Source organism: Convolutriloba macropyga, chromosome 7, assembly GCF_964194025.1.
Source record: "Convolutriloba macropyga chromosome 7, txConMacr16.3, whole genome shotgun sequence".
In the NCBI taxonomy this organism is placed as follows: Eukaryota; Metazoa; Xenacoelomorpha; order Acoela; family Convolutidae; genus Convolutriloba; species Convolutriloba macropyga.
The window spans coordinates 42,096,978-42,117,602 of NC_134474.1; the positions used below are offsets into that span (position 1 = coordinate 42,096,978).

Genomic DNA, 20,625 nt, shown 5'->3' on the forward strand with positions numbered 1-20,625 from the left:
ATTACTGAAATGACCAAGAGCTTACAGTTCAGAAGTCAAGCAATGGCTTTTGCAAATTCTTCATCAGGTAATAAGCCTTTTATTGTGATAGAAGAAGTTGGGTTCAACTTCGAACAGAACTTTCAAAAGCCAAATGACAATTTTACGGCTAATAAAAGCAACAATATGTGCACTAGGTAATGAGGTAAGTCAGATTCTAGTAGACCCTGCCCAGCGCTAAGTAAAAATTCTACACCTGTGAAAAAGTGGGACATTTCTCAAAAACTTGTAGAAGCAAAGCCCAACCAAATTCAGGTAAGTAAAATAAACAGAATAACTTTTGCGAAGAAGAAAATGTTTCTTCAGAGCAAGAATCTCCACCATCGGAGATGGGATGGTTTTATAATAAAGAACAAATCTCAACGTGTCTGCGACTTGGGAATATTTCTCAATAACTAACTGCAAAGTAAAAATGCAGGTAGACACAGGTGCAGATAACACATTGAGATCATCAAAAATATGGACTGAGCTTGTTAAGCCTCAGTTGGATGGTAAGATAAGACATCTCGAAGTTTGTGATGGTCATCAATTAACGCTTCTGGGATCACTTACTTGTCACGCTGAGTGGAACGGTAACAGGCTCACACAAAAACAACTAGCAGTTGTGCAGTCTGATAAAGAATTTCTACTATTTGGTAGAGACCTTCTACCCAAAGACGGTGTGAACAACATCACAACCGAGCACCTACCTGCTGTAAACGGTTACAATGCTCATGTCAGGCTGATACCAGGATCACAGCCAATGTTCTGCAAAGCCAGAGAGTACCTCTTCAAGACAAAGTCACAAAGAAGCTGAAACAGAGGGTCAGACAAGGCATCCTTGAAACAGTACAGCTAGGAGTCACTATTACATCTTCAGTGGTGTCGCAGATAAAGGAGAGTGGAGAACTGAGACTTTGTGTTGACTTGGAAGTGCATATCAATGGCAAGGTGATGGATGAGGACTACCCAATACCAGACATGGAGACAATCTTCCAAAACCTACATGGGGCCTCATACTTAGGCAAAATTGATCTCTCAGATGACTACTATCAAATTTAACTTGTCGAAGAGGCAAAAGATATATGCACAATCAACACATCTCAGGGACTGTTCAAAAAGTGCCGACTACCTCATGGACTGGAAAACTCTTCCTCAACTTTCTTCCAGAATTGCATCGAATGAACACTCAAAGGAATCAGAGGTGCTGTGATTTGTCAAGACGATGTGTTGGTCTATAGAACTACCAAGGAGCAGTTCGACAAGAGAATGCTTGCAGTCAAGAATCGACAACGTGAAAAATTTTTTTACTATTAATGAGAAAATGTCTAACTCAAAACCAGTCGGTAGCGTTAGTTTTTTGGGATACTCCATTTCAAAGGAAGGAATAGCACCAGATCCCAAAAAAATTGAAAAAATAGAAAAAAATGCAAAAGCACCAACTAACAACAACTGGAACCGCTTGTTGGGCTAGGAAAATTAAAAGGAAGAGTGATTCCTGATTTTGCAACAAAAATGCTACCTTTAAATAACATGAGAAATAGCGATTTCTCATGGAGCAAAAGTCAACCAAAAACCTGTGAAGACATAAAAAATGAATTATGTGCTAACCCACTTGTACTACCATGTAGTTTACAAAAAGAAGCAACAGTTATTACTGACGCCTCTGAAAAACTCATTGGAGTGGTTTTTTTCGGAGAAAGGACATCCTGTCATATATGTATCGAGAAAATTGACTCCAGCGGAGCAATACTACGTGAACATTGAGCGGGAAGCACTGGCAATTGTGTTTGTGGTCAAAACATTGAAGCAATTCCTTCTTGGAAGACAATTGACCCTACAGACGGACCACAAACCACTCAAATATCTCTTTGCACCAGACGAAGAAATCCCTAAGACGGCATCAACTAGAATCACAAGACGGGCAATAGCTCTAATGGGCTTCGAATATAAGTTGAACTACACACCAGTAGAGCAGATACCTCATGCAGATGCTGTGAGCAGAATGGGTTTTAACGAAGACGAATCCGACAACGATCGAGATTGCTTCACAATCAATAACGTATACTTCGCTCAGTGACACAAGCAGAAATCAAAACTGAACTTAGAAGAAACAGACTGTTCCAGGACATAATGAAACGAATCAAAAGCGATAATCGGAAACAATGTTCAGAAGCGGAAAAAGGATTCAAACAACACAAAGATGCACTGGCCATACACAATGGAGTCATCTTCAGAGGTGTTGTTCCTTTCATTCCGCCCAAACTACGACACTTGGTTTTGGTAAAAGCGCATGAGACACATCCTGGGAAGGATGCAACTGACGCATCACTCAAAACGATAGCATAGTGGCCTGGCACTACCCAAGACGTTCAACCTTTTGTTAGTAAATGTAAGAATTGTCAAATGAACTGGCCTAGCCTGGGAAAAACAGTCTCTGCGTGGCCAGAAGCTGACGTTTGGGAACGTCTCCACATGGATTGGGGTTATGTTACGAACCATGCAAATATCTTAAAAATGGTTGACGCGAGTTCTGGCTGCATAGAAGCTTTCCCCGCTGGAAATAGAACATCAGAAACAGATAAAGTATATCTTAGTCAAATCTTTGCAAGATTCGGAATACCAAAAACTTCAGTATCAGATAATGGTCCTGAATTTGTAAGTGGTGACCTTAAACAGTGGTGTGAATCATTTTGAATTATGAAAAAGGACTCACCCGTCTATCATCCAAGAGCTAATGGACTAGCTGAAAGAGCTGCTCAGACAGTGAAGTGGGCACTTCAAGCATGGAGGCCCAATCTTAATGTGTCATTTGGAGAATTCCTGCAGAGGGCGCTGATGACACATCGTAACACTTTAAAGACGAAGAGCGAAACTCCAGTTGAACTCCTGTTGGGACGCAAAGTGAGACTACCAGCAATAGCAAATTTCGACCTGTGCGAACCCATTCTATTCAAGGCCAATGAAAAGGCAAAGACAGTTCCTGCTACCTTCATTATCAGGAAGGTCTTGAACACATCTTTCATACAGCCCGAAAACTCGACACGGACTTTTCTAGTGAGCGGCAACCAAATTGCGAGACTAGAAGAGGACAATGTGAAAACTGAACTAGCAGTGGAGGAGACCACATCTCAATCAGAACCACAATTTCAGAACTCAGATGTAGAAACTTCACATCAGGATGAAGCTTCGGCATACAGCCACATCAGCTGCAGAGCACAAACAACCCGAATCACCAGAGCCTTCACGAACATCAACAAGAAAACTATACCACAAACTTGCTTAAAAAAGGAGAGAGGATGTGATGTTTGCAAAGAAGCATCGAGAAACTTTGTTGTTATATCACTAAAAATTGTCACAAAACTAAACTCAATTCTAATATTGTTTTGCCGCTATCATTATCTAATTGACCTATCAATCATATGTCAGAAGTAAATTCTCCCACTGACAGGAACTTGATTCTAACATCCACCGACCTCCAACTAATGAACTCGATTGTACCTAGGCCATATATGATTCCCATGAAATGTTGATGAAAACAGAAAATCACCTCCGGGATTCGGAACTAAGATCTATTCACATGACAATCAAGTAAAAAACTTTTAGCTATTCGGAATCTTCTCTATATTTTTGCATAGATAACTACTATAAATACGAGCTAATTTGTGTACAATTTCAGTTCCAATTTTAATTTATAATTCAACTTAATGAATTCTTTTGACCCGTGTTATCGACCACGACACTCTACTGTATTTCAAATGAAACGTACCAAAAACTTGGGGGGGGGGGGTTAATTTAATGTTTCGCTCACGGGATGACTCGTCTTAGATACCACATCAAAGACCATATGTGATTCCATCCAAGTCAAGGCAAAATTTCTTGTATGATCTTGCTATGGTTTCTAAGAAGCCATTATGATCATGGTTATGTCTTTTTTTTTAAAGATTTTACGTATAAAAGTTTTTTGAAGATTTAAATTGTAATAAACCAATAGTATTTTACTCCATTGAATACAAAAATATGAAGTTTTGTTTCGTAAATAGCCTAAAATAGTGATTAAAATTCTTTTTTGGTCATTTGGTAATCATTGGGACACAAACAGGAATTAATGAGTTTGCCAATTCAAGTCAGCTGGCAATTGAGAGTTCGTTTCTTTTTGAGTATTTTTATTTTGCCAAGTACAGCTAATATAAATTTAGCTTATAAATGGACGCATTGATAGATAGAGGGAATCAAAATTTTTCACGAGTATGAAAGAGTTCTGATCTAAGTCTAAAAAGGAAAACACGCCTTACAATGTTAATTTGTTCAAATCTCTCTGCAAATTCCAACACTGAGGATCATCAGAAGAATCGGTTAACCAGCTGAAGCCCAGGAAAAAGGCTAAATAAATGATATTAAGGAATCGAAACGTTCCTTCTGATGAATAGTAATTTTTTAGAACTGATCGCGTTCTCGGGCTTCCAGATCTTTTCGTGCATTTATGAGACTATTGGGGAGGATTGCGAATTGTGTGGGTCACCAACTGACGCAGAAGCTGCCCAATTTGCTACAGTGAACTGCAACTACAGTCGAAAAGCAACTGATATAAAAATCGTAAAACCAGAAGAGGAGGTTTTCGAGTCAAAATCCCAAATATGCGGACTTCTTGTTTTTGGAAGTTAGTATCAGCCGCGGACGATTTTAATGTCAATTAGGCTCTTAGAAAACTATACAAGTTCATTAACAGGTTGAATATGACAATGATCTGAACATATTTTTGAAACTATTAGTTTTTCTCCTAATTTAAGTCCTTTTGGTGCGTTTGACGTTGAGTACCACAATGTATTCTCAGTTATACAACTGAAAACAGATCGTGGTATTCGATCACTTTATGGCCCGGATCATAGTACCAATGATAAATCAGCGTTGAATCATAGTTTTTCTCACTTTGTATTTTTTTTACTATGGCTACATTATTCATGCCATTTTATTTATTTTACTTTCACACTGTTGAGACTAAAAATCATAGTACAAATCGAGTGACTGATGTTATTTTGAACAGCTAGAAATCCATTTGCTGATTTGCCATGACTAGTAGATATCAAGTAGATATCTTGTTCTTCTACTTTTCGATCTGAAGTACTTTAAAATTAAAAAAAAACCGCGTGGTCTTTCGCACCGTTGCAAATTTTAAATCAAATACATTGACTTCAAATTATTATTTCGGAATCCTGAAATTGAATATGAAAAAATAAGCAAAACTTGGAATCCTCGAATTAAAAGAAAATTTTTAAATCCAGTAACACTGTGATCCAAATCCTCTATACTTTTGACACTTTTTCCGATGACGAGATATCTGAAGTTTTGTTTGACATGTAAACAGACATGCTTCATTTTCCTAGGTGACATAGAACCACGAATTAGAAATGCTACGGTGACTGAAACTTCTCGAACATATATCAAGTTGTCCTGGATTGTTGACATGCCAGACATCGAAACCAAAATTTGGATAGTTCCAGAGGAAATCTCCCCAGTTGTAATTCCATACGAGACAATTAACTCAGCTACTCTCAAGTCTTTGGTACCTGGATCCGTTTATCAAGTGTTTCTGAAACCAATTCCGGATGATACAGCTGTTGATCCGGACACAATTGTTCTAGAAGTTTCAACTTTCCCGACATTTGCAGACATTCAAGTTGAGAGTCTTGATTCCAATTCGGTCGGAGGCCCGTTTCCGGGGGAAATCAACGGAAGGTACTCAAAAATGGTCATGTCAATTTTACCCAAAACTGATGGACTTGTACTTCTTTCTGCAACTCTTGACTCTGCTAACAGCATCTCCTCTTGGGAATTTTCTCCCCTGCAACCCAACACTGATTATGAGCTAACACTTGACATCTATGGAACCGATGAAAGTAAAGGTTCCAAATCAATGGCTACTGTTCATACGCCCTGTGCTGAAACCTTCTTTGTAAAAAAGGTCGTCGAAAATGACGGTTCGGTTAAGATGACATTTGGAACAGTTGGAATCTGTGACGCAATTGCTTATGGAATTAGGACTCCAGATGAGGAATTGATTGTGAATACTTCAACTCCATTTCAGAAAGAACTTATTCAGCATTTTTCGGAGGAACTAATGGGTAGCCTTTTTATGACGATGGTTCTTGGCATGGTCAACAGCCAGCAGTCTGATTACGCAATCAATAAAGTCGGCTTCTTTTACGAAGTCAGATTCGAGCCGAGTACAGACTTCCGGAGTTTAGTCGTCATTCCTCGGTACAGTAATGGACTCATTTCAGAGTACGAAGTTTTCAGCACATTGCTCGGCGGTTCTCGTCATATTTCCACTGTCAGCTGCGTCATAGGAACGATATGCACAATATACGGGCTTGAACAAAAAGACGAAATTTTCGTGAACTTAGTTCCTCTCTATGAAGGTTATTCTGGCCAGCAATTTGACGCAGTGTTCTTAATGCCCTTTATCAGCATTGGTTTCAGCGAAGTCAATATAACACAAAATGATAAAGTTGCTGGAGCTGTCAATGAGAAGATAATCGTAGCCCAGTTCTTTATCCGTGGAAAAACTGATTCGATTCAGGAGCATTTCACCCCAATTTTTTCAGGAGGCTTCACAAGTAAATACAAAAAGAGTTTTGCAGTGATTAAGTTTTAGTTTGACAAATTCTGAAGGGCGGAGCGTTCGTGAACCTTCTCAATATAATAATCAATAATCGAGAACACCTAATCAGTGCGCGTTTTGTCCGCTCTAACGTAAAATTGTTATCCGCTTCTTTCGCAAAATTTTAAAATGGTTTCTTGAATCTTATCAGATTGTACAGGACAGATATTCTATATGGTAAGAGATGATGAGATCTTACATGATTGAAGGTTTAAAAGACGTCTTATAAGATCTCACACAATAAGATATAAGGTCTTTTAGTAAGCTTCTTTTACTTCAGCCGTTTCTTACTTTGTAAGACTAAACTCATGCAATAGTTAGTAAGAGGCGTAATTTAGAAAGTGAAATTTGACTATGTAGAAACGAGGAGTAGACATCTTGCAAGAACGTAGTTATCAAGTACGATGGACTGAACAAAACTGATCATAAAATCAGGATAATTTTAACTGTTTCAGGCTCTTTTGAATGTGAGATGCTTGGAGATCTACAGAATTGCAAACTGACAGTCACTGGGTTTCCTGACTTCGAGGTCTACGACATATTTGTGACTGCCAGTAACAATGATGGGGAGTCTGAAACACTCTTTTTCAGTCTTTTCATTCAATGGCCTATGCCCCAATCTGCCTCGTGCTCTGCTACTGGTAATTTTGTCAATGTCCCCCTTTTGCTTTCAGTGCTTCTCTAACAGTTTGTTTAAACATCAGGATTCTTTTAGAAAAAAAACGCTAGTTACAAACGATTTTTTCTTGACCCATAGTTGTTACAAAATCCATGAAATAGGGGTAAGGAACATTATACCAGCTCTATGCCTTCTGTTGAGCCAATTTCCTTTAAGGAGAGATAAGAAAGTTAAACAATACAAAATCCATTAAAAAATGAGTGGCCTTAACATGCTTAATACATGTTGAAAACATGCTAAAATCATGCTAAAAGTATGGTAAATTTAACATGCTGAAAACAGACCGAAGACATTTATTTTGTCACAAACAGTTGGAAGTTTTGATGAACTCACAAAACTACCTCAAAATCAATCGCGAGAATAATTAGTATTTCCAGTGAGTGGTTTTCTGATTGGGACACTTCCCCAGTGATTCTGGAATTTTTATCGTGTAAGATCTTAACTGGTCTTACACGATAAAAATTCTGCCCTAAGTGAAGTTTAATCGTGTAAGATCTGATAAGATACAACTTAACTAAAATAATAATTCAATTTTGCTGAATTGTTATCTTACAAGATCTGATAAGTATCTTATCAGATTTTATAAGATAATAATTCCATTTTGCTGATGTTATCTTACGAGATCTGATAAGTATCTTATCAGATCTTACACGATTAAAGTTTACCTAGGGCTGAACTTTTATCGTGTAAGATCTTTCAAGGTAGAATTTTTATTTTGTAAGATCTGACAAAAGTGAACTTTTTTCGTGTAAGATCTTATCAGACCTGATAATTTTTTTTATCAAGTAAGACCTGATAAATTGTCTTAAAAAGCCTTAGTCAGAAGACGCATAATCGTATAACTACTTATAAGACAATTTTGTAAGAAATTTGTAAGATCTTAAACGATAAAAATTCTCAAATTTCTGGGGTTACTTCAACGAGATTAAAAAGTTGCCTTTAATCACTTTGCTTGCGACAATGAGCTGTTTGGTTGCCAAAATCTCCTAAACAAGCTCTAGGGCTACACTTACTCCACAATTGGTTTCCCGCTTCTCTAAACACCGGCTGCTGGCTTTCTGATTGTACAGGGATGAGAGGAATTATCTGTACGGCGACAATGGGATCCTAAGCAAATGGTGACCATATTGCATAATATCACCCCCGCTGCCGATATCAATGTTTGTCGTGATTGTTCATGAGACATAATCATACCAGCTTGCAACAAAGCTGAACATTCTCTGCCCTAAGTGCACAAAAAATTTCTACATGACAATTCTAGATCGGCCTATATTTGCCTATTTGGAAATCGGTTCAGCCATCGATTCTACTCTGCAAACAACTTTTTAATCAAATGCACGTAGTAGAAGTGAGATTTTGCTCTGTCCAGTCATGAAATACAAAAAATACGCTCAAAAATTAGCAAATTTGGATTCCACTGCACTCGTTTGGTTTTAATGTCTGTGAAGGGGTGAGGATGCGGGATCCGAGATAGTTAGAAAAACTTTGAGTCCAGTCACGGGAAGTTTTATTGATAACTCTAGCGAGAAAAATTAACTCTAGGTTGAATCGGCTGGCTCAGGTATGGTCAATGACGGCAAACGAAATCATGTCATCTTTTTCTTCACACGAAATAGTTGTTCTTTTTTAAAGGCCAGTCACCGAATATGTGACTGAGTCACCGAATATCTGCCTCAAAAAAAAAATTCGTAAAACGCTCCAAATTCATCACAAACAGCCGCGAGAGTAATTCCACAACTGATCTAGTATTAATAATAGCAATGATTTTTTTTTCAAAACCAAGCTTTTAGAAAGCTCTGAGATTCATTATTTTAGTGATAATTTGACTTCAGCTAAGCTATTTTAAAAACTGTACTTACAATACACGTTTAAGAAATGGTGTCTAGGAAATGATTTCGTTGGTTACTATTTTTAATCAAGGTTACCTCTTTTAGCAGTCGAGGTCTAGAATAGTGGAGGGGGGATGGGTTTAATATCGGAACTATATAAACGGTCCAGCATCCTAATGAAAGTCGTTTGTGTAATTTACAATGTAATTTCTACTTTGAGTTTTCAGGCAATCAGGGCAATCAGGGCAACTTCAAAGTGGACTGTACTGTATCTGGAATACCAATCAACACAATGAACGGACAATCTGCGTCAAACGTTCTGTACAGAAACAATAAAGACAACGTAATTGCTGTGGACGGTATGTTTTTCAGATATAGAGTTAATCCGAGTTTCTATTAAACTGTTCCACGAAATTCAGTACAATAGGGTATCAAGGGCAGGGTAGAGAAAGTTGATGTGAAAAAACATCGTCTACGTAGGCGTGTGGGTGCCATTTCATGGGTCATAATTGTAATCACCGAGTCGAGTAGTATAATTATGTAAGTAATGCAATGAAATGCACTGATTTTTCAAAAACTTCAGCGTAAAAACCTTACATAGAAATGCGTTGAAAAGTGCTGAAACTTTGCCAGAAACGCGCTGAAAACCACTGAATTTTCGAAAAATAGACTGAGACTCTGACCCTGCTTTCCGGTGCCGTAGCCATCACTCAATCCACTGCTCCATTGATTCCTGAATTTAATTTGATTTTATATTAATAAACAGTTTAGGGATAATGAGCTGAAATTATGTAAAAAATGCGCTGAGAATTCAGCGCAATTCTTACATATTTTTATCGCATTTCAGCGTTTTTCAGCTCATTTTTTTAAGAAAAATTAATTGTGAATATAAGATTAAATGGTTCGAATTTCAGGATTCGGTGTCAAAAAGCGTTTAAATCCAATAAATAGATTTAAGAAAGGCTCTGAAATTTGATTACATTTCATACAAAGTTTCAGCGCTTTTCAGCGTAATCTTATGTGATTTTTGCGCTGAAAAATTAGCGCATTTCAACTCATTTCAGCGCATTTCAGCGCATTAAACTCATTTCTTACAGAATTTTACCACATTCAATGCATTTTTTACAAAATAATGCGCTGAAACGGCGCTGAAATCTCGACCCGGGTAATGACTGGACCGCGATACCTATGGACCAAGATGGCCTGTGTACTGAAACTGATACGGAACAGAACTCTAATCAGACAAATCCCAGGCCAAAGTAGCCTCTGATCATACTTAATTGCGCTCGAAAGTTACCCTTGATCAGACTCTCCCATCAGGAATAGGCCTCTGAACAGACCATTACCAGAAGAAACAGACCTCTGATCAGATCATTTCCAGACCGAAGTTTCTTGATCATTTCCAGATCATTTCCTGAGCTATATCACATTTTAATAACAGTAACATTTTAGTAAAATTGTAGCTTTGTCTCCTTAAAAAGAAGTCCAGTATCTAATGAATAATCTTTCTAATGAATAATATTGTTATTTAGTTCAGCGATTTCATGTTTTAGCTAATCTTTATAGGACATTGATGCTATTTTTTTCTCTGAAATTTCGAGAATTTCGCATTTGCAGTTTTAGTGTTTGATTCAAGAACCCTTTTAGTCCAAATTTATTTCTGAATAATGAACAATCTCAAAAAGTTTCTTTCCGAAGGTTAGGTGAACTTATTTAATACCGTCAGTTGATATCTAAGCGTTTTCTTTGCTTTACAATTTTTTGTCTTCAAAACTATCAATGTATTTTTGACCATTGCATTTTGTGGTTGTTCTTTTTTTTCAACATGTAACTAAGCCTCACCAATGAGAAGACCTATCAAATTGGTTGTGAAGTAAACTTAAATTTTTTGTTAGTTTTGTGTTTTTTTATGTGTTTTAACCAACTCGTTTTTGATTTTGACACTATGAAATATGATAAAAAACATTATGACTATTTGATGATGGTCAAAAATTGTGGTTCCATTGCTTTTCTTTTCGCGTTGCGCTTAATAAACAGTTCCCTTCAATGATAAAATCATGCCCAGATAAACATGTGTAAGATTTTTCAAGGAATCGCTTATTGTTTTTTTTGTCCTCAACTTTAAGCTTTGAACCGTTGCATTTATTTGTTGTTATTTTGTTGCTTTATGACTCAACCTCAATGATTGACAGGTCTTGTTGGCTCCCTAAAGAGTTATACGTAAATTTTCTAGTTTTCGAGTTGAATGTTAGAGGTTGCAATTTGTGTTTATTTTATTTGGTTCCGTAATTTTCAATAGATTTTTGAATTCTGATATTTGAACCTTGGCTTCTTTTTAACCTTCTTTTTTAAACTTGATTCCTAGTCTCAATAAGGTCAGGTCTTATCCGCTTATTGTAAAGTACATTTTTTTCAGTTTCTATTTTATCTAATGCTATTTTGATTTTGTTTTTAAGTGTTTTTTTAAATAGATATGGATTTTGAGTTTGGGTCGTTTTTTTGTTATTTCATTTTAATGTTTGTTTTGTGTCGTACTCTACTTAATGGCATGCCGGTCTTATTAGTCCCCTGATGTTGCATTATTCAAATCTTTAGGTGGTGGTTTGAGTTTCTAACAAAGTTTTTACTCTAGCGAAATATTGCAAGATTGTGAGTCATCTTACAAGACTTGCAAGATTGTTTCAAGATCCTGCAAGATAGCCGTGGGTATCTCAAAGTTCTGAAAAGCATAAATTGAGGAAAAAACGTGTTTCTTGTGAAACATGGGCCATCATAAGAACGCTGGAAAGCAGATCTCATTTGAGTCATGGAGAGCAGACACTCGAGAATGATATAGAAAAATATTTAGAATAACATTGACCATAAAGTGTGGAAAATTTGCGAAATTTAAATAGGTAATCAAAACAAACGATATGAAAATGGGGCTAGAAGCAACAATGGCAAAAACTCCATACATAGGGTTATACAAGCAGTAATTGCAAAAAAGAGTCAACCAAATTGAACAAACTGACGAAAGGCCAAACACTGATTCGGAAAAGAAAATTCCAAAATAATGACAGCCGAAACAAAATGTAGCGAACACTAGCAAGTAAATTGATATTGAACGTGAGAGAAACAATATAAGACCAAGGAAGCTCTGAAGATTTGCCGGGACATTTTTAATATTGCAATGATCATAACACACTCTTAGAAAGTTTTAGCGACGGGGGTAAGTTTGTCAATTCGAACTAAACCTCAACAAGGAGGCTCGTTAATGTGCAATCACACGTGATGTTCCGACCCGAGCTCATCTACATTTAAATTTTTGCATTTTTGACTTAATTGCAAACCAAATGAAGAGATAATCAAAAATATGTTTGAATAAAAAAAATTTATACACACCCAAACTACTAATTGAATTACATAATGAAATGCATCATCAAAGTACTCACGAGATATATAATAAAAAAGACTCTGAGAAAAAAACAAACAACAAAATCAGCAAACACAAAAACTTCACGGCAAAAACTCCATATCTAAACTTAAAAGCTCCTTGTAACAACGTCAAACTGCAATCAGATAAAACCTTAGCTACACAAATTTACTCTTTAAATACACAGGGATTTTTCCTTGATGGTACTAGGTAACAAACCGACAAAAAGGAATAATGAAGAAAAATTCAAAAACCAATCAACATTTTTCATAACGTTTCATAACTTCATACGTCTCAAAAACCTTTAAAGAAATAATTCTGGATAAGGTTACAAAAAACTCGTTATGAAATCGATAGGAATGGTATTTGTTGAGATTAAGCCATAGAAACGAGCTAAAGTTGTAGAAAAAAATTAAAAAAAAAACAAAGAAATTGCGAAAACACAAATTATTGAAGCCGTTAAAATCATTAGCTTTATCTGAATATTGTTTTTCATATTTCAATTATCATTTATACTAATTCGGCTAAAATTTTACTGAACAATTAGATAAGTTCACTCGGTGCTTATATGAAAAAAATTAGGAGCGGTTATTACGCAAATATGCTAAAAACATCATTTTAGAAAAGAACAACAAAAACTGCAAAATTAAAATAGTTTTGAAAACGAATAATATCATACACTTTGAGGCTATTCAATATAAACTGACTGCATTGAGTAACATCATTCATTCAATCCTCATTTAGAAGCTTATGAGACTTCTCAGCGTTTTACGACTACAAAAAGAAAAAAACAGTCAAAAGAAGCAACTAAAAAAAGAGCGAAAAGTGTCAAAGCAATTAAAAGGTAAAATTTTAAGTAAAAATTTTCTGTCTTCAATAATTTTCCAACAGCAATGGGATGCTTCTTCGTTAAAAAAATAACTTCAAAAAATCAACAAATAATAACAATTATATCAAAACCTCGAAATTTTTACGAAAAACGCGTAATATCAACGCCCTTAATTTTAATAGCTTTCAAAGGAAATCAATAAATACCTTAGATTGTGCCTCCATGGGAGAAATATGACGTTTGTCATTCATAAGTTATCAATAAGACATCACAAAAAGTCTTATGGTTTTGAAAGCAGAAACAAATACAGGCAAGAAGCAAACTTTCAATAGAAAACTGCAAGAAATTCTCTAATCTATTTAAACCATAAGCTTTTCTCTGAAAACGTTCTCTATGATCAATTGAACGTTTTTTCTAAGCAAACGAGAACTGTCAGTATTATAATAATGATATAAGATTTCAAAAGGAACCGAAATAATGAGAAAAAATTTTTGGTTGCAGTAGAAAGGAAGGAAGTCATGTCTTTACTGAAAATGACAAAAAGTTCAAAAAGTTGGTTTAAGATCGTTTAATTTTCAATAAAAATTTGAGAAATTATATTTTATTTTCTTAACTGCCATTAGCTGATGGGTTCACTTAATGCTCATTAAGGAACCTATTGCACTTTTAGTGAACGAGTCTATGCTATAGGACTTAGTAAAATTTAGTAAAATATAAAAGAATATCAAAGTTCAATAAAAATTGCGAAAAGTCAGAACAGAAGCCAAAAGAAACAAATGCGATAGCTCGAAAACGAATGTTTTGTTCGTTAAGCTTCATTTGATTGAAAGTGTGGTTCGTCATCAACGGATTCCTGGTATGGAAAGTTACTAGTCTACAAGTGACTTAAAAACAAAAAAAGCGAAAAGTTTTCTAGAAAAACAGCTCTCAAAGTGAATTCGATTTTTTTATAGTAAATTTACTCACGAGACCAAAACTAGCATTTCTGTCGCCTTACATTTATTAGGAGTGATTTTTTTTTCATTCGGTAGCGTGAAAAGTAGTCTTGAATTGAACTTTTTTTAAGAAAAAATCTTAATTTGAACGAAAATTGAGCTAAAAGTGAACAAACTCATGCCAAATTTCCTGTGTTCAAACAAAACTTTAAACCTCAATAACTCCTGGGTGAAAAACGAAACAGAAAAAATCGTTTTAGTTTCTAACTCTACGCTGAACGAGCTTTTTAATGATACCACTCACATTTCCCTAGTATATCGGTCGACCAAAACTGTCAGAACAAAAAACCTATTTGAGTATATAGTTCCTCCCCCCAAAAGTGGGTTGGAACAATAAAGTTATTCAGAACGACAACATTGTTTACCAAAAATGGAAACAAAAAGAAACAGACAAAGTGTTGTATAAGAGTCTCCGAAACAACCCGGGACCTAACGGCAAGTCAATATGAGTACTGCAAACGTCTAAGTTCAAATTTTATATCATTACTAATTCAGAGCTATGATCATGTCACTTTATACAGTTGTCAGTCTAAATGCAAGTCTTAGTCACCACATGCAAATCTAAATGCAAGTCTGGGACAGGAAGAGCAAGTCTAAATGCAAGTCTTGTCCAAGACTTGGCACGTCTGAAAAACGTCAAAAATAGCCCAAAAAGGGTCAAAAATGGCCGAGAAAATGTCAAAAACAGCAGAAACGTCAAAAGTAGCAGGGACAATGTCAAAAATAACAAAAAAAACGTTGTAAAAATAGTCTCGAAACAACACAATAGACACGTTATATCACCTATATATTGCAGTACATTACAACAATTGTATAGAGAAAGAAGCAAAGATAGCAAAATGTTAGAAATGTGCCGCATATTAACTGCCAATTATGGAAACAAAATTATGGAAACAAAATTGATGCTCTGGTAGTCGAAAGTCAAGTTGATGACAAATGACAAGAAACAAGATATTGTCTAATCAAAAACACAGGTACGTAAAGTACGTAATAATTCAATCGAAAGGTTGTTTTTGCTTTCTCGAAGTTAATCAACACATGGCTGTCTCATTGGAATTTGATATTTTTACATTGGAGATAACAAGCCTGCGCTAATATTTGTGAATGTAGTTGAGTTTTGATTTTTGAACGCTGCCGTGAAGAGCAGATTTACTTTTTCACATAGCCGAAAAGCAGAGGTTATCAGGGCCATCAGAAGGATACCGCGGAGAAGGATAACGATGAGTCTTCAACGTGGAGTCGAATCTCATTTTATTGCGATTCTCAGCTCAACGAATGCTCATTTTTGCTCATTTTCAGTTCAATGTACTTTCTCGAATCCCTAATGCAAAGCATAATTATGCGATCTCGCGTTTGCGATCTCAAGTATTGAGAACACATGTGTTGAGTCTCCAGCATGAGCATTATTGACTCGATGACAGATTGTTCACTAAGTACACTGAGACCAACAGACCTTGGCAGTTCGTTGAGCTGAAATAGTTAAAAGACTGTCGGAAAATTTCTTGTCTTGTCCTTGAGATTTTCCAGTATAACTTTTAAGGTTTTTTCTTCCCCCTTTTCATTCCGGGCTTGAGACCGGCAGTTGTAGAGTTATTTACAAAATTATAGGAGAACTGATATAGTACAGTAAAAACCAAAAGTGCACATTTTTCCAAGTTAAAAACAAAACAAGACAAAATTAAACTTCAAATTAAAAAAAACTAGTCAAATTAAATGCTGTCGGAGATTTTCTCGAGTCAATCTGAAAACTGACTTTTCGAGATTTACCAATATGCTCTGCGCAGTTTTATCCTCTTCCTTTTTCATACCGGGTTGGGGACCGGCAGTGTCGGAGCTAATGAAATAAACTATAGCGAAACTGATAGATCATGATAAAAAACATGCATGTACAGTTCTCCAAACCAAAAATCAAAACAAGACAAGATTAAACATCAAAAGCAAACAAAATAAATATAATAAAACTGAAACCTTATCAGAAATTTTTTATAAGAATTTAAAATCTGATTTGTGAGGTTTTCCAGTACGTTCTGTGTGGTTTTCAAGCAACACCACTCAAGCAACAAAGTTTGAGAAAAGATAACATTTTCTGGAAATGATAAGCCTGATGACATTTCAAAAAAAGAAGCACCTAAAGCAGTATTAAAACGTCTGAAAAATATTTCCGTTGCCTTTAATTCCCTGTAATGAGACCTCACAGCGCTTTTTTTCAAAACAAAAGACCCACGAAGAAACCAACAATAACTCTGAAGCGATTACCTTAGCCATCTATATTCGATTGCATTTATTGTTCTCGCTAGCTTTTTTTGGTGCAGGGGAATTTTGTTTTGGTCAATTTTGGCCGATCCATGTAGTCATTGCGGTTTTTTCTGTTCAGTCAAATTTGGGCGAGTTATATTTTTGTTCCAGAGGTGTGTGCTATTACTAAGAAAACACTCGTAAATCGTGGAGCATAGATTACAGAGTTTCGCCATTTTTGAGCATTCATCGTGGCTGAAAGTTTTCCGATAATTTGCAATTACAAGGTAATTGTTTCATGTTTATGGCCATTTTTGGTCAATCATTGTTAACTTTCGCTCAATTATGTTAATATTTTCGCCTTTTTTGATGTTTTAGCAGCCGTGAATTATTAACCTTGCTATTGTTGGTCAAATTATTTTTCTGGGGAAAACCAATTCGGATTTGAACATTGAACTTTTCCATTTTAGGGTAATATTTTTCACTTGAGGCAAATTGGACAAAGTATACTATGAAATAAGCACGTTTTTATCGGTTTAAAGACTCACTCTGTTATCTTGGCTGACAGGTCTTCATTGAAATTCCAACAAGTTGCAAAGGAATCAATGTAATATTTTCAATTGTTATTTTATGATATTAAATACGATGAAACTAATTGTTTTCGTAAGAGTAAAGTAATTTGTAGAGTTTCAAGTATAATCAATTTTTTTTTGTATTTTGACTGAAACCTAATTAAATGGAAATTAAATTGATTGCCATATTGTCATAAAAGAACTTTTTAAATACCACATGTATGAGCTTTTTTAACTGCGAAAATAAATAATTTCAAGAGACTGAAAATGAAATTGTGCTCTGACAATTCTTATTATAATATTCTGTCGTCTTTCCCTTTTTTGTTACATTAGTTTAAGTCTTCGTGGAAAAACCAATTAAAGATGCTAATATCTGACAAAACCTTCTTCTTTGAAAGAAAGTCCTAGCTGTTTTCTACAGAAACCCGTTATCAATCATTTAGCCATTTTAATTAATCAGTTGTTCATTTTTATATTTTTGCTCGTAAGAGATTTTTTTCACCTGTACCTACGTCTCTAAAAACAGTCTGATCAGTTTTCAGATGAAAAGTCTTTCAGAGTAGTTAACTTACTGACCGAAAGTTTATTTAGATTTTTAACAATTTCGTGGTTTTTCTGGATCTCAACTAATCGCCTAGAGAAAACTTAAATCGATAGAGAAAATTTAAATTTCTTCAAATAATAATCGATAGGGACCGATTGACGATTCTAACAAATCATATTTTACGCCTTAAACTGATTAGTTGATTTTGATGAAATGTCTTTTGTGTTTTTCTTGTTTTTGCTGTTTTCCAAAGATGCACATTTTTAGTTTTTATAAGGCATTTGCTTTCGCAGTTCTTCCTGTTCCACTTTATCTGTTTTTTGGCTTACTTCGGTTTTTTGATTCACTGAATAGTTTGTTAGATCAATCATTTTGGTGCAATTTAAAGGATTATATGATTTTCCTGACTCACGACTTACCTGATTATCTGGCTGACTTGATTTGTATTTCAACTCCTCAAATTAGTTGTATGAGAGAGTGCCGAAGACAATTTTTTAGCTTAGAATTGACTTATAAATACGATTTCAGAACTTAAAGTTCAATCGAAAATAATTGTTGGGTAAACAATCTTTCTAACACTATTATCGGACTTAGTTTGAAAACGATATGTCAGTTGAGAGATTGATTTCTGATCGTTTTTTGTTGTTTGATAAATTAAGTGTTTACTTGATAAAACTGTATTTTTTTCTATTTGACATAAGTGTATCAGAGTTGATTTCAAGTTTATCGTTTTCTTTTGCTCTAATTTCAATTCAATAAAAAAATGTTATTTTAATGACTTTAGTATTTTTTAAAACACGTTCCTCTTTTTTAAAGTTTTTTTTAAAATCAAATTGTCGGCAACTTCTTTTTAATTTTTTTTTTATTTTGGATTGAATCTATCTCTGTTTCAATTGTTAGACACTTCAGCCAAGAATGTTGATGATCAAGGTCGGAACATTATGTGCCAACGCACATCAGTGTGCCACTTTTTTAATTGATTAGTTGCAACAATTAACCCTTTTTTTGTTTTTCCAAAAGCAGAAAACAACAGTGGGTAATCCTATCTGCAATTGTTTATGGACACTAATGCTAACTTGAAATCAGTGACTGATACAAGAAAGCTAGAAGTTATATTTTTTGTAGATATTGATAGATATCAATCCTTTTTGGGTGTTTTCTTTTACTTCTTCGATCATTAGTTCTGTTTCCTTTTTCACAAAAAACCCGTTGTCAGCAATTTTTATTGGTTAAAAATCATCAGTCGCGTATCTTTTCTGAACTCATTCTTATCACCATTGTCAATGAATATCAAGATAATCAATGCTCCATTTGTTTGATTTTTGCATTTATTTTTCTTCATGTCATGCTCTCCAATTTCCTCTAAATAATATCAAATCTAGATGTTCAGGATGGTAGCGCAACTTTGAACGTTCGGATGGTTGCAGTCGATTTTTTGCTTGTCGTAGAAATGAAATCTGATGGTCGTCTGAATAATTATTTGTAGCGAGAATTCTTTTTCAAAAATTAAAAAACTGATGGAACGGTTTTTTAAATCTTGTAGTCTTTTCTATTGTTGGAATAAGATAACGTTTTTCTAAAAAAAACTGTCTATGAAAGTGTTTTGTTGTGAGCTGCCTTCTAAGAGCAGACTCACAACAAGACTCTACGATCCAGCTCCATAAAAGGTGAGCGGAAGAAGAAGACAGTTGGATTGAATAATAATCTCAAGAATAAACAATTATTCCTTAATTTGGTTGGCTGGTTGCCCAAAATTTGCCATGGCCAGCCCTGTGACCAATGTGGAGATTGAAATAATGGCATAGTAGGATATAGAATTTGAAAAACAATTTTTTTCCTTATCATTAGTATTGACAAGTGTTCTATTTTGGTCCAAGTTAACTAACCATAAGTCAATATGTTGAGCTCAACCTCTGAACCTCTGATCTATACAGCAATAGTGTTTTTAAAAATGCAAATGAAATTTACTATAAGAGTTGCAGATAAGCTGAAGCCTTAATTTCATATAAAACAATGAACGTTGTCCATTTCTACAAAGCGTAAAGCGATATGAAGAGACGTAAACTAATTTTTTATAATAACTGCATTAGCAATTGGGGACTACTGACAAACAGAAAAAATTATCTCCTTGAAAGAAAAAGCCGAAAGCCGACCAGAAAAACATTTTTTTCGGTAACTAATGAAGCTGAGACTGTTTCATCGCGCAGAAATTTTTTTACAATCATTTTATGAGTAAATTATTGCTGAATTGATTTTAGTGACAACTATGACTTCCGATACCCTGCAAGTGCTGTTCCTCTCAGTCGATATTCGGACAGACGACACCATCATCTTTGAGTTTCAACTCGGCTTAACAGGCTCAATCTTCAATTCTGTTGACCCTCAGTTGCACTTTGATGGGGCGTTTCTGGATACAACTGTTGATATGCCCTGAGAGCCAATAAGCTGTTGTTTGTAAACATTTATATTCGGTGTTTTTGAGTGTTATTTCACCAAACCCTAACTATACCACCTCTACAATTAGTTGCGCAAAAGTTAATATTCATCTTGCAATTGATGTCAGAAAGTTTCTATACTGAATTCGATACTTTCTGCCCCATTGACCCCTTCTCTCATTCTGTTTATGGCCTCAGTCACGACTTATGTGTTGTTATTTAGAACGTTACTATATAAAAATACCACGTGCAATTGGGGGAAAAAAGTTTATGTTAAGTAGTCTGGCGGGAAGAGTTTGGGGCTGTACATACTGATAAATATTTGCCGGTCAAGTTATAATAGTCCTGCGGTAGTAGAAAATGATAGCTGCAAATCCGGATAAAAGAATCTAATTCATTATATATTAATACTATTA

The 20,625-nt window shown here is 35.2% G+C and overlaps 1 protein-coding gene across 1 annotated transcript in view; it reads left to right on the top strand.

Annotated features, from left to right (window-relative positions):
* Positions 1–20,362, top strand: part of LOC142342294 (uncharacterized) — a 44,817-nt gene extending 24,455 nt beyond the window's left edge. The window contains exons 8-12 of the mRNA XM_075393580.1: positions 4,460–4,678; positions 5,403–6,635; positions 7,135–7,320; positions 9,415–9,546; positions 20,033–20,362. Of these exons, the coding sequence (XP_075249695.1) occupies positions 4,460–4,678; positions 5,403–6,635; positions 7,135–7,320; positions 9,415–9,546; positions 20,033–20,208 (1,946 nt within the window). The 3' untranslated portion in view covers positions 20,209–20,362. The remainder of the gene's footprint in view (positions 1–4,459; positions 4,679–5,402; positions 6,636–7,134; positions 7,321–9,414; positions 9,547–20,032) is intronic.
* The last annotated feature ends 263 nt before the right edge of the window (positions 20,363–20,625 follow it).